The sequence below is a fragment of the Columba livia genome, chromosome W, assembly GCF_036013475.1.
Source record: "Columba livia isolate bColLiv1 breed racing homer chromosome W, bColLiv1.pat.W.v2, whole genome shotgun sequence".
Classification (NCBI taxonomy): domain Eukaryota; kingdom Metazoa; phylum Chordata; class Aves; order Columbiformes; family Columbidae; genus Columba; species Columba livia.
Genome location: NC_088641.1, coordinates 1,160,474 through 1,174,225, shown reverse-complemented (window position 1 = coordinate 1,174,225; position 13,752 = coordinate 1,160,474). Strand labels below are relative to the sequence as shown.

Sequence of the window (13,752 nt, the reverse complement as noted above, 5' to 3'; positions counted from 1 at the left end):
CCAGAGAAGGAGACTCCACACCTGCTTTGGGCAACCTGGTCCAGGCTCTGGCACCTCAAAGGAAAGAAGCTGCTCCTCATATTCAGATGGAACCTCCTGTGCCTGGCGATGACATCCAGAACGAGCTGTTCCGTCACCTTTCCAGGGTTGGAGGTGAGACTGGCCTGTAATTTCCCGGGTCGTCCTTCTTACCCTTTTTGAAGACTGGGCTGACGTTGGCTTTCCTCTGGTCTTCAGGCACCTCTCCTGTTCTCCAAAACACTTATGATGACGGAGAGCGGCTCTGCAATGACGTCTGCCAACTCTTGGCGCTCCTCGGTGCATCCCATGGATTTGTGGATGTGTAAGTGATCTCCAACCTGCTCTTCCTCAACCAAGGGCAAGTCTTCCTTTTGACCAACTGTCTCTAGGCTCTGGGATTACATAAACACCCATTTTCCACCTGAGTTTTGACAGGAGCTCCTTACTCATCTCCTTTACTTGATTTCTTCCTCCTGGGGATGTGTCTTGAGCTTGGAGGAGATGATGTTGGAATATTACCCAGCTCTCTTGGACCCCCCTACCAATTTTCAAAACCAAAACCATTTGGCCAGTTCGAGTCACCACTTCATTACACGGCCTGTTAGAAACAGGGGGAGATCAGTATCATGCGTCAAGTTAAGAGGTAAAGTTTAGCAATATGATTACATAATATTTTCGGTGTTTTCTAACAGGACTTCAGTTGATGTAATTTTATGCTCCGTGTTCTCCAACCACCGACTTAGCAAATCTATCGCATCAAAAAGGGTCTGAAGTCTTTTTGCGTTGTTCCCCTTTCCCATCCTAGTAAAGCCGGGCTCTTTGGGGAGACAAGGCCTGGTTTAGAGCCGTCCTGGCTGGGAGAGAAACAGAACAGTTCTCACTATCATTGGGAAGTCCTAATCTCCTGTTTTCCTTTGTTCTTGGCTTTAGAGCATGTAAAAACCTTCAGTGGGCCTAAATAAGTGGAAAAGTAATAGATTTAAATGTTTTTTTCAGCATAATTGAATAGAATTAGCTTGTGAAAGCCGCCAATAAGCACCAGAACTTGCATAGGAGGGAGAGCACTGCGATTTACCCCGTTTAGCAACGGCGAATCGAGAGACCAAGGGAAAAGCTGTGAGTAGGAATTGGAGTTGTGCATTGAAATCTGTTGATGGGATGTTTTGCAAGCAGCTCTCTGTACCTCTTCTGAGGCTTGGAGAACGCGGCCTGGTGGTTTGTGCTGTCAGTAAACACCACAACGTGCCTTTTTTAATGAACTGCTTCCTTTTAATGTGGATATTTATAGATACACATAAGAAAGGAGGTATCTGAGCAGGTACTGATGCTGGAAAACAAAACAGAAAGCAGAAAAAACCAGTAGAAAGAAGATTAATGACATATTTCTCCCATCTTCCCGTTAAGGATTAGTAAACAGACAAATAATAATAAATGACTTCATTTTATGGCTGTCTAGCATCATGAGAACATAGGTGGGTCATAAGTAATAGGTAATAATGCATTTCAGACAGATTTTATTGGTGTTTCCCAAATGCTGGGAGCTTGACCTGAAAGCAGAGGAGAGAAAATGGAGTTATTCCTTTAGAAAACTTGCTTGGAGAAGCTTTTCTAAAGCATTGCAGGGGTGCATGGGACCAGTGTAAAGCACCCCCTGTTCCCTTAGAGCTTCTCTTGGTGTTAGGGCAGAGTTTGTTTGCTAGTTCAAATGTCATTTTCATTAACTCCCCCATGGTGAATCTCATACTAATCCATATTAGTGAGATTTCTCATCCTTGGAAATGTTTATTATCCTCTGGTTATTTCTCTTATCAGTTTAATAAACTTTGGAGGATTTCAACGCAACACTTGGGGGGGTTTATGGCACACAGAGCGAGGTAACAACTGAAAGTATTGTTGAAATTATTGAATATTCATATTTAATAGCTGTATATTGGCCAGATCGTGGATAAGGTCCCCTGTGTGAGGTGCTGTACCCCACAAGATAAAATAACAAATGTAAATCAAGTACTAAACAAAAGTAACTGGCATATCCAAGATATCAGTGGTGATCTTGTGCTCGAGGCTACAGCAGAGAAAAGGGATTTTATTGACCTACAGTCATAGGGAAAAGCAAAAAGGCAGGTGGCAAGACAAGAGACCAGGAATTGGGGGAAATACTACAATAAAAATAGGAGTCACCGTTTCTCAGCAAGTTATTGTACAAGAAGTGTTTGCTAAGGATGTACACAAGTATTTATGATCTTATGTATTTGCATACGCAGGAAATCTTTTCCGAGGGCACTTCCTGAATTACGATGTATATATATATCAGGAAAACGGAGCGGGGGGAAGTGGAGGCTTTGAAGCAAGAGTTCTCGTGAGTCTGGTGAAGATCCTACCTGTGGTAAGACTGCGACTCGGCGTGGGGGGAAATATTCACCGGGGGGGTTTGTGATACCTGATTTAGCCTGCAAAGGAGGATCTGAACAACTGCAAACCCCATAGTCCCTCATTATCCACCTCTTAATTATTTTCCTGTGTAACGCAGAAACTGTGAGTGCAGTTGTTTGTTTTCCAAGAGATGGTTGTGGATTTTCACATATATATATATGTATACATATATATACATATATAAAATTGTGAAATAGCACAGGCTGGGTGGAAACTCAGTGGAAGAACCTACAAGGTTCTAGACAAAGGTGTGATTTAGGCAATATAAGAGTTGACTTGGTGGCATATTTCATTTGTTAATGAATTAATATAGAAAGGAAAAAAAGGAGGTGACACCAAAGAAAAGGGGAAGGATGGTGTGTTTCTCTGAATATTTACCTTTGTATTGAAGTCTAGAAAATGGGCATAATCTATTAATTAAAAGTATCGTTATGATGATAAAAGGAGTAAAAAGCCTGAGTGCTCTTTGGGGACCTACCATTAAGTTCACCAAACCAAGAAGGATAAGATGGAAAGAGCATTTTTGTTAACAACTGACAATAATTAGCCTTGAGGAGAAACTAGTTAATCAAATATTTGTTGGGGGAAATGAATGAAATACAGAGTATCCAGGGTGTATTTAGCCTAGGGTAATGTCAGGTTTTGATACAGAAGGTGAAGGTTGATACAGGAATTTTCTTATAAGGTTTTCAAGAGTTTTAGAATGGAAAAGAGGAAGAATAGCAAAAAGCAACTACGAGAAATTACGCCCAAAGCACAAAAATGAGACACAAGGAGGATGAACTGTCGAAGATAACAAACTAACCCAAAAGTTCCTTATTGCTTCTGCTAATAAACAACAAATTAGTTACTAATAGAAGGGAGGACCAAGGAAGATTGTGGTCCATGAGTTCCCTGCAGGGAGTAATAAATGATGTCAGTGAGGGTTGTAACGTTTACTTAAAACATCAACGGCAGCGGTAGATGAAACGCAGATTACGACGGGGAGAACGTGACTCGTAGCTCTTGCACAACTACCTGTGTTCAGCACCTATCACAGGAACATGAAGCTTTTAGAGAAGCGGCCAAAGGTGTTTTCCAGTTATCAGTGATGTTTAGAACTTGGTGAAGTCCCAAAAGAGCCTAGAAATGGGACCAGCCAAGGAACTTTGAACCACAAGTCAGTTAAATGATACCAGAGAACTGAGGCAATAAGCTTCACCTCAGTTTCCTGGAAGTACGTGATAAAATACAGAACACATCAAGGAAATAAGGAGGGAAAAGAGTTACAAACAGCTCTCAACTCACCTCGTTGGGCCTTTCCTATGTCTTTAGGTCCATCGCGGGAGGGTGAAACTGAACAGTTCTGTCGCAGCAAGAGAGATTTAGGCTTGTTAAAACCTTTTTAACAGTGACATGTAAGCAGGAAAAAGGGTTGCCAAAGAAGTTCTAGAAGCTCAACCGTTGTAAGAGGATTACACAACCAGGCGAAGCTGTCATTTAAGTATCTTGAGCCCTTAGCATCAGTGAAGGAGCTAGATCTGCTTTTTTCTCCGAAGCATTTGGTGGTTTGGGCTCTGTCTCATTGTCACGCTGTGTCTTGGGGTTCATGTGGTACGTGAATGATGTGAAGTCTGCATGTGGGAATTGTCACTTTGTAGTTTAGTAAAGAAGAGTTTTTCCTGTATTGCATCACATCTCTGCACAAGGGTACTTCACTAAATATTGGCGTTACTGTGCAGAAGAGCATGAGTCACTTCCCTGGGCTCTGACATAGCTCAGCACCTATCAGAATTAACTCTCTTCTGTTCGTTTTCTGTGGCCTGATCTATTTCAGCTTGACTAAATGGATAACCAGGCATTTGAAATGCATGGAGAGAACCTGCGAAGCGCTTCCCATGGAAAACAGTGGCCACAGAAAGAGGTACCAGTCATTTCCTTTTGCATCATGACAGAGCCATATTATAATATGACCTAATCCTATGTTATTAAGAAAATCTTGGAGAAAATCTCTGAAGAGCTATAATTGCGAAGGTCCTAAAATGCAAAGCTCCACGTTCACCAGCTCAGATTTGAACTGTGAGACATTAATTCCCTGGCCCCACTTAATAACTAAAATCTTTATCCCATAGCTACTGGACTAAGTAATTATCTTTGGAGGGATTCCCCATTGATTTTAACAGAAAGAGCTACTTAAAAGCTCATCTTGTGGTAACATTTAGTATCTCTACAGAGTTACACATCAGTTTCACCTTTTTTTGCCCTTGAGAAAAGTAATTAGCATTTTCCCAGTCAAGTTTTTACTTCTTGGGACTTGAATTGACTTCACGTGGTAAGAATTGGCGTATTGCTCATCGCCCATTACGTTTGTTTGCCATCAGTGCTTCTTCTTGGCTATAAATACACTGAGAGCAGCGATTTCCTCATGACACAACTTGCTGTATAATGTATCGTTATGGAATATGTGCAGCATCCTTTTACTGGAAAACTAATTAGTGGGTTGGTGTTGCTACAGGTCTTCAGTGTTTTGTCCTACAGCCTAGAAACAGCAATGAAAAACATCTGAAGTGTGTGTTAGGTCTAATAAAGCTCTTTTTTGTTTTTAATTAATTTCAGGAAAGAAAGGGCGGCTGGTCCCTAATGAAAGTCTTTCTGGTTTGCCTGTTGGCCTGTGTGATCACCACGGCGATTGGGGTGCTGATCCTGTCCTTGGTTTATGTGAATAACCCTCCTTTTGTGAGAGACACCGATGGTGGAGACAAGGGAGCATCTTCCTCGAACCCAGAGGAGAAAAGCGTGGATGTCAAATTCCAGTTCCTGAATCACCTGGGGAAATCAAAGGTGAAGGCATCTCTTTTCTGTGTGCTTCTCAAATCGGAGTGTGAAATGCTGAGGAGCAAGACTAGAGAGTAGCACACAGACCTTGTCATTCTTAGGACGGGATTCAAACAGATTCTTATGTTGCAAGAAAAAATGAACTCCAGGATCTTGTCCAAGCCTTGGTCCAACTCCAGGCCATTGACTAGATCGTGGTACTAAGTGCCATGTCTAATATCAGTCTAAAAACCTCCAGGGCCGGTGAGTCCAGCACCTCCCTGGGCAGCCATTCCAATGCCTGACCACTCTCTCTGCAGAGAATTGCTTTCTAATCTCCAGCCTAAATTTAAGTTGAAGCCCCGCTGTCCTATTGCTGACTGCCTGGGAGAAGAGCCCAAGCCCCACCTGGCTAGAACTGCCCTTCAGGTAGTTCTAGAGAGTGCTGAGCTCAGCTCTAAGCCTCCTCTTCTCCAGACTAAACAAGCCCAGCTCCCTCAGCCTCTCCCCATAGGGCTTGTGTTCCAGTCCCTTCCCCAGTCTTGTTGCTCTTCTCTGCACCCGCTCCAGCACTTCAATCTCTTTCCTGAGCTGAGGGGCCCAGAACTGATCACAACACTCCAGGTGTGGCCTCCCCAATGCAGAGCACAGGGGAAGGATCACTGCCCTTGTCCTGCTGACCACGCTGGTTTGGATCCAGGACAGGATCCCATTGGCCTTCTTGGCCACCTGGGCACACTGGTGGCTCCTGTTGAGCTTCCTGTCCATGAGTCCCCCCAGGTCCCTTTCTGCCTGACTGCTCTCCAGCCACTCTGTGCCCAGCCTGGAGCGCTGCAGGGGTTGTTGTGGCCAAAGGGCAGCACCCGCCACTTGGCCTTGTTGAACTTCATCCCATTGGAATGGGCCCATTTTTCCAGTCCATCCAGACCCCTCTGCAGAGCCCTCCTGCCTTCCAGCAGCTCCACACTCCCTCCCAACTTGGTGTCAGCAGCAAATTTGCTGATGTTTTGAATCTCAAAGTTTAAGGATATACAGAACTGACTTCCCAAATCAAAGTCCATAATGATGGACAAGAGGAGCAGATAATTGTGTTCCTGATATCGCTGTTTATCTCTCGTATTAAAAATATCGTTACAGCACGACATGAGAAAGTATAGAAATGATTGTGAGAAGCAACTAAAATACATAGAGAGGGAATCCTCGCTGAGTAAGGGAATAGGTTGTTTCAGCAATCCACAATTAATCCAATTCTCCGTAACTCTCCAGGTATATACCTACCCGGGTGGTGAAATTCAGTGGGCAAGATTCAGGAATGATGTAAATGAATATCTAAGTGAGGAAGAAATGGCATTTGGCAAAAGCATCAATAACCATCGCTCCAAAATGACTTTTGGAACCTTACGGATCAAGAGCAAAGGGCTTCGGGCTCCCCACTGGCATTTTAATGCCAACGAGCACGGCTATCTGCTGCAGGTATTATCTCATTAGCTCAGCTTTATTAATTGGTTTTGCCCTTTAGAGCATCATGTATATATAGAAAATGTCCATACATAAAAAAGATGGCATATACATTAAATACAAATGTTAACAGGTAATAAAAGCAGAACTATTGATTGATTGATTAGTTTTCATGCTTGAAAGAACATTTTCAACTGGAGATGCTTGAAATAGGCTGTTCAATCTTATTTGCAAGAGGAACAAACACCTGTAGATTCCAATGAAAATAAAACCTGAGGTCAGAGGAGATTTTGGACACCTGGAAGTGACAGAAGTTCATGTACTTATCCAAGTGCTTACAGTGATTTAAGGAATTACTATTATAGAGCTATCATAGAATCACAGAGATGAAGGACTCTAAAGGTTCTAAAGAAACTTGAAAACAAAATGATCTTTGGAAGCATAGGTGCTTCCAAATATCTCAATCATTAGCTTACTACTAAGAATAATTATTCATATTTTGATTTTGGTCAAAGGTGATTCCTTTATAGCTGCTCACAGCCTCTTGAGTACGAAATGGTTAAAGTCCAAGCCATGTGTGTTTGCCACATGTTCCTCAAACCTTCTGAACCATTGTCAATTCTGGATTTCAAGTCACAAAGAGAGCGTGTCCAGATCTGTTTTCTCCTAAGAGCCTTCAGCTTATTCAAATTACCCATTTGCAATATTGATTAAAAGAGAGAAGGTTGATTAGTATCGTTAAGTTCTGGTTCTGTTCCAGGGCACCGCCTGGGTGGGAGTGATCGGCCCAGACGACAGCGTGGTCACCACGTACAACGTCACGGCCGGCCAGGTCATTTTCTTCCCCAGAAACACCGTGCACTGGATCAAGAACGTCGGGCCGGACGAGTGCTTGTTCTTGCTGTTTTTCACAACACACGAAGAACTTCAGACCTTAGATGTAGACGACGCCTTTTTCTCCACCCCAGAGGATATCGCAGCTCGAGCACTTCAGGTCTGTATGATCGGATAGAGCTAGAATTCTATACATTAACATGACTATATGTCGTAGGGAGAATCCTCCCTGTCTCAGCTGTTCCCATGTACATGTGTCCTTTGTGTGACACTGGGCCACCCTGTGTGTTCCTTAATACACAAGGAGAAATAAATGATGATGCCCTCTCCAATAAACATATTTTCCCTTCCACTCTCCGTATTTATTCCCAGTTCATGGCAGATCCTCCATATTTCCAAGGGTAGAAGGGAAAATAAGTGAAGCCCAAAGCTAATTTCCCAATAGCCCTTTGAATTCTGTGGTATGAGAAGATCTTATTGGAGACTAAGTTTATTTCCTTGTTAAAATGGATCGTATTTGAACCGAGTAATTAGTGTGTCCCATGAGCAAGAATATGCCCACAGTTTGTGCTGAGACTGAGGGATGTGCATGTTCAAAGCACAAAGTTGTGATAGACCATCCCGCCCCCAAAAAAATTGGATGGGACATGATGGAGTTTCCCTTCTGCTCCAAATTTCTGTGCTGAGAAGGAAGGGCAGAGCAGAGAGGTAAAATATTGGTGGGGTAAGGGTAAGAGATTCGTCCACAAGGCAGAGTTTCAGGGATATTCAATGAAGCAAAGTTTTAATGACAGTTTGCTGTGTGTATCTGTTGAATTAACGTGTGTTTTGTGTCCCGCAGCCACAAGGTGGAGTCAACTTCATCAGAACCTTCAAGAAACAAGCAGAAGATCAAGCGGTTAACCTCCCATCAAACTTAAACGAGCTGGTACAAAATGCCACCTACGTGCAGTCCCCAGACAACCTTGTGTGGCAATACTTCTACGATCTCAAAGGTATAGATGCATATAGAATTGTGTGCGAGAGCTCTCGGTGTTTCTAGAGCGGGAGAGGAGTGCAATCAATTCATTCAAACAGGAGTTAAATATTAAACAGCGCTCCATCCAACCTGGATCTAGTGATTATCAGTGAGCACCTATGAAACAGACGGCAAAACTTCCATTTCAAGTAGCACAGTCAATTCAAAAAGCTATAAAAAGCAAATATGGGTCTGGAGCTCCACACAGAACTGGTTGAGCTCATGAGTAATAAATGTGGACCAAAATGTTCTGCTGCACAAAATACTGTGACACACAATCAGGTTAACATGAATTAATACACTTAATATAACATGAATTAATATACTTAAGTGTGTTGCTACTGATTGCGATTTGGGATGGAAAAAATGGACTTGGGGTTTTGCATTATGGTCGTTATGAAAAATAGGTCAGTTAAATGGGATTCGTTTTGGGCTCATAAGATTTGAGCCCTTTAGTAGATAGTAATGATTTGAAGTTGGCCAATGCAAGTGGTGTTAAACCTGGTTGGAAATGCTGATGTCTTTGTTTTAGGGTCAGCAGAATATCCCTTCCCAGGAGGAATCTTCCAGTGGGCTCGTTACCGCATCAACGGCACCGGACTTAACGAAACGGAAAGAATCTTCAGCGAGTCGCTGAACAAGGTACGTGCTTCCAATCAGGTCCCGGAGCCGTTTAAACACAAGGCCCACGATGCGATTTGTGTCGTCTCTAACAAATGTGGACGATTCTCTGAGCGGTTTTGCTCTGCTTTTCAGCACGAAAACACCCTGACGTTGGCAACTCTGCGCATCTTCAGCAACGGGCTGGGGCAGCCGCATTTCCACTTCAACGCTAACGAGATGGGTTATGTCATTAGCGGCTGCGCGCAGGTAATTGGTGACATGGGTGAGGGAGATGACCATAAAACTATTACAGACCTAATGCTTCCCAACCTCAATTAATAATACTGCAATTAGTAGTATTACAGAACTTTGTAGAAGGAAAGTGAGGGTGCAAATTAAATGTTGATCTCTGTTACATTTTTAAGCTCCTTCAGCAAAATCCCGGGTAGAGAAAATATAGCGAGTATTAAGATTTAGAGGACAGGATTTGATGATGTTTTGCACTCAGTGCAAAGATAATTGAGGTGGAATGATGAGACCTCACAATGTGAGTTAATGTGGGATCGGGGTCTCAGCGCAAACGCTGATTCTCCGCTATCTGCAACCATCGCTATGTATTTATCTACTATCAGCACACTGCAAACAGTTGAATATTGATCCTTTCATTGCAATAGGTCGGAGTTATTCTCTCCGGAGTCACCGCCAGCTTCAACATTGGCATCGGAGACGTCATATTTTTCCCTGTCGGAACCCAACATTACATCAAGAGCGTGTGCGATGAGGATTTATTGTTGATTTTAGCCTACAGCACGGGAAACCAGGTGAGAATCCATATGAGCAAGGGGAGTAAATTATCCAGCCGTCCATAATCTTGTAGAAATTGCTAGAAATGCTGTGATTTTCTCGTTAAAATACCATCTTTTTCTTCCTAGCTGGAAACCCTTCGCATGAAGGACTATTTCCGCAGAACCGCAGATCACATCCTTGCTCAGCTGTTTTTCAAGCAACAGGCAGAGTTTAAGAATTTCCCCTAAAACTGAAGCTCACGACCTCTCTTACAACCAAACAGCTCCAGGAACGTTTATATGATCACCGTATTTCTAATAGTACTTTTTGGTACTTTACTCGCTATTTATCTGGAGATGTTCAGGAGAAAGAATTGGGGGTTGCTAATTATAAAAAGCTATTTTGTCTTTTGTATTTTTACAGTGTTTTATTTATAGCGCTACGTAATTTGATTGTATATTAAAGTAATTTCTCCAGTTCACTGGCCTTTTGCTCTGTGTACCATCCATCAGCCCCTGGCACTGCTGGAGCTGACATTGATTTAATCATGGACACACCGCTCTTTTCCAACAGCATCTACACACAAATTCAAGGGTTTTGCTGGAATTCAGCCCCCAAAAAGAAGCCCAGATGGTTTCCCAGCCTGGCATCTCTGCCATTTACTTGTCAGCCTCACCTTCCTCTTCCTTCTTGTGCAGGAATTGGTCTCAGGGAATGGTGTTTAAATCAAAGCGATTCACTGATTTATTATTGACACACAATAACCGAGTGCAACAGACAGTTGGGATTCCACTTCATTCGTTATCAAGGCTCTTGCTAATCCCCTGGCTATTCTTCAATCTGGCTTTACCACTCGGGGTGTTTAGTTTTTGGGGGGGTGTTTCATTTTGGGGGCTGTCCTGGCTCTTTGCAGAGCGGAGGGAGCACAAGGCTCAAGTTTAAACCAGTTCAGCTGGCCTAAGGCAGGTTTAAATGTTCTGAGATGCTGGGGTGTCCATGGGCTAGGGGAGATCTTTATATGAGCTGAACAAAGAGAGGCATCAAGCTGTGAATTTCTAATTTGATACCCAGATCTTTGCGTATGTGCTACAAGGGAAATGTTTCTCATAGACTTTAGCAACCTACTTAGCTTTAATAGTAAATTTAATTTAGACTGACAAGCAGGGGTGTTCAGGTACCAGCCCCTTTCCTGCAGTCTGGTCCCGTTTGGGTGTAAATATCTTAGTCCAGGCTTAAACCTCATACTTAGTGAGTGGGGTGAGAATGTTAGTGACCTGAGATGTGTCACTGTCATTTATCAAACCCTAATCAAATAATCGTTGCTTCGCGCCTCCAAATCAATCAGGTTAAGACAAAGTATCGGAGTTCCCGTGTATTCCTGTGTATTTGTTTTCGGAGGTTTAACAGCTCATCTCATGTTGCCAATATCATCTGAACACACACAAACATTTACATCTTCTCTACATCCCATTCCAGGGTCTGATAGGATCTTGAAGGGTCTCAATACAGGATGATTTAACAATTAAAGCTGCTCTGTGCATCCCGTCCCTTCTCACAACAACAAACCCTTATGGTGAGTTTTAGAGATCCCAAAGGACAGCAGGAAATTTCCTGCGGTTTATCGTGCGTTCTCGTCACCGCCAGGTTGGAAACGTTGCAAAATCCTTGATCTTTGCCAAAACAAACGTGGCCAAACGGAAAATCCAGGCCAAACCAACGTGTAATGAGTCAGCGCTGAAGCGTCTTTTGTAGACAAGCCAGGCTTTGTTGGACCCGAGGTTATGATGGCTGTGTAGCTGGAAATAGCCCGCTTTATAGAATGATATTGCTAATTATAGGAGTGGCATCCCATCATAGCCCAGGTTATGGAGCTGGGGAATTCCCAGCATGCTCGGAGGTTCCTGCCAAGTCCTTGGTGGTTTATGGGCTGTCCTGACCCTGGGCAAATGTTTGATTTTTGTAAGCAAATGGGTGTTTTTTGGCGATTGTGCATTTTTCAGTGTGTTCATTTTGGAAATAATACAGAGCTTAACAAATAACAAACTGCTTGTGCTTTATAGAACAGGAACCCAGAGCATCTCCCGGGACAGGACTGAGCGCTGGGAGGGGTCCTGCAGCCCTTGGCACCCCAGTTTGGCCCCAGTGTCCCCGCACTGGCCCAACTGGTGTTGCCCAGGAGCACCAGCGGCTCATAAACTCCTTCCCAGTGAATCTGAGGGATGCGATGAGCTGGTTGTCCCTGTCCTGGCCCACGAGGAGGGTGAGAGTCGCGTGGAAAAACGGTGGGAGAAGAGGGAAAATCAACATGAAAATGAGTCCTGAGCAGCTCGCGAGGGAGAAGCGAATCAATTATTAATGTGCATTCGAGGAGAAGGTTAAACGAGCTCTCGAGTCCGCTGTGAGGTGACTTTTGCTCAGTAAAGCTCACCCTTGGTGTTCACCAGAGAGACCAAGGAAAACAGGGCTGGGAGGGAGAGAGAATTATCTTCAACTTCTCCCTATTGCAATTAAAACGTTGCACATCACCAAGTGAAATCTGGGACTTTGGGTTTTTTATGTTTTCTGATCGAGCTCCTTTTTCTGATGGAGCTCAAAACATCATTAAATACCCCATGAGCTCCCCAACCTTCCTTAGGAACCCCTGCTCAAAACATCATTAAATACCCCATGAGCTCCCCAACCTTCCTTAGGAACCCCCGCTCAAAACATCATTAAATACCCCATGAGCTCCCTAAACCTTCCTTAGGAACCCCTGTTGAAAACATCATTAGATACCCCTGAGCTCCCCAAACCTTCCTTAGGAACCCCTGCTCAAAACATCATTAGATACCCCTGAGATCCCCAACCTTCCTTAGGAACCCCTGCTCAAAACATCATAAATACCCCTGAGCTCCCCAACATTCCTTAGGAACTCCTGCTCAAAACATCATAAATACCCCTGAGCTCCTCAAACCTTCCTCGTCGCCATTTCTGTGCATTTTAATTGACTGTAGGACACTGTAAATGGCAGGTTTTAAATAATTAAGGTGCCGCTAATCCTCAAGAAAGGTCAGAAAGTCCCTAAGAGATGCCACGTGAGATCTTCGCTCTTGTGAATGGGCTAATTAAAGGGATCCTGTTCATTGACAATAAACGACAGTGCGAGGCTGTCGCTGTGGGCTGCAGGGGAAACGAGGGGTGGGGGGCCATTAACACCTCTCACCAAAACGCCGTCTCGTGATACGATAGCTCCAAATACCAAGGATTAAATCCTATTTTGCAGCGCTGTGAATGACGAGCGGGGGCTGTGCGACTTGAGATGGACACCAAGAGGTCTCAGAAGCTGCTGGCGACCTGCAGGTAAGCGCAGGGCAAGGGAAGGGGGGGACACCCGCTGTAAAGTCACCTAGAATGAGTTTATTGGTGTAGGGTGGAGATCTGTGTGGTATCGGTAGAACATCCGGGCTTGGCGGGATGACAATGTCCTTTATTTTGCCCCATCCATCACCACACCTTCCTTCTGCATCTTGGTTAATGCCAAGAAACCCCATGGCTGGGTTTTGAATATGATGTGCTGGAAATCCCGGTTGTAACGCGCCTTGATGAAGTAGAGCCCGGCAGTGGAAAATGTCCAAGCCTGCAGAATGATGGCTCTGAAGCATTTGCCTAAACAACAAAACAAGCAGCTGGAGGAAAAGACATTCGCTTCCAGATGGATTTGTCATGGGCAGAAACAAAAGGCGGCGCTGATACAAACCGGGTGACTGTTCCGCCTTGGAACTTACAGAAGCAAACTGATGCCAGGGAGAAGCATCTTTCCCTCCAGATGC

The 13,752-nt window shown here is 43.9% G+C and overlaps 1 protein-coding gene across 2 annotated transcripts; it reads left to right on the top strand.

The window, feature by feature from the left end:
• Window positions 1–13: 13 nt before the first annotated feature.
• LOC102097814 (uncharacterized) lies at window positions 14–10,776 on the top strand. Of its 2 annotated transcripts, XM_065044443.1 has the most exons (13): window positions 14–153; window positions 238–343; window positions 1,018–1,137; window positions 2,283–2,404; window positions 4,268–4,354; window positions 5,047–5,271; window positions 6,511–6,717; window positions 7,463–7,696; window positions 8,378–8,531; window positions 9,087–9,196; window positions 9,311–9,424; window positions 9,832–9,978; window positions 10,090–10,424. In XM_065044443.1, exons 5-13 carry the CDS (start codon window positions 4,277–4,279, stop codon window positions 10,189–10,191), a joined length of 1,371 nt encoding a protein of 456 aa, XP_064900515.1. In that variant the 5' UTR covers window positions 14–153; window positions 238–343; window positions 1,018–1,137; window positions 2,283–2,404; window positions 4,268–4,276; the 3' UTR covers window positions 10,192–10,424.
• Window positions 10,777–13,752: the final 2,976 nt, after the last annotated feature.

What these genes read in the sequence shown, in the direction of transcription:
- LOC102097814 (XM_065044443.1), top strand. Translation starts at nt 4,277, where the DNA reads ATGGATAACCAGGCATTTGAAATGCATGGAGAGAACCTGCGAAGCGCT. An exon ending in AACAGTGGCCACAGAAAGAG is followed by an intron (nt 4,355 to 5,046) that starts GTACCAGTCATT and finishes AATTAATTTCAG; the next exon opens with GAAAGAAAGGGCGGCTGGTC. An exon ending in AGCACGGCTATCTGCTGCAG is followed by an intron (nt 6,718 to 7,462) that starts GTATTATCTCAT and finishes GTTCTGTTCCAG; the next exon opens with GGCACCGCCTGGGTGGGAGT.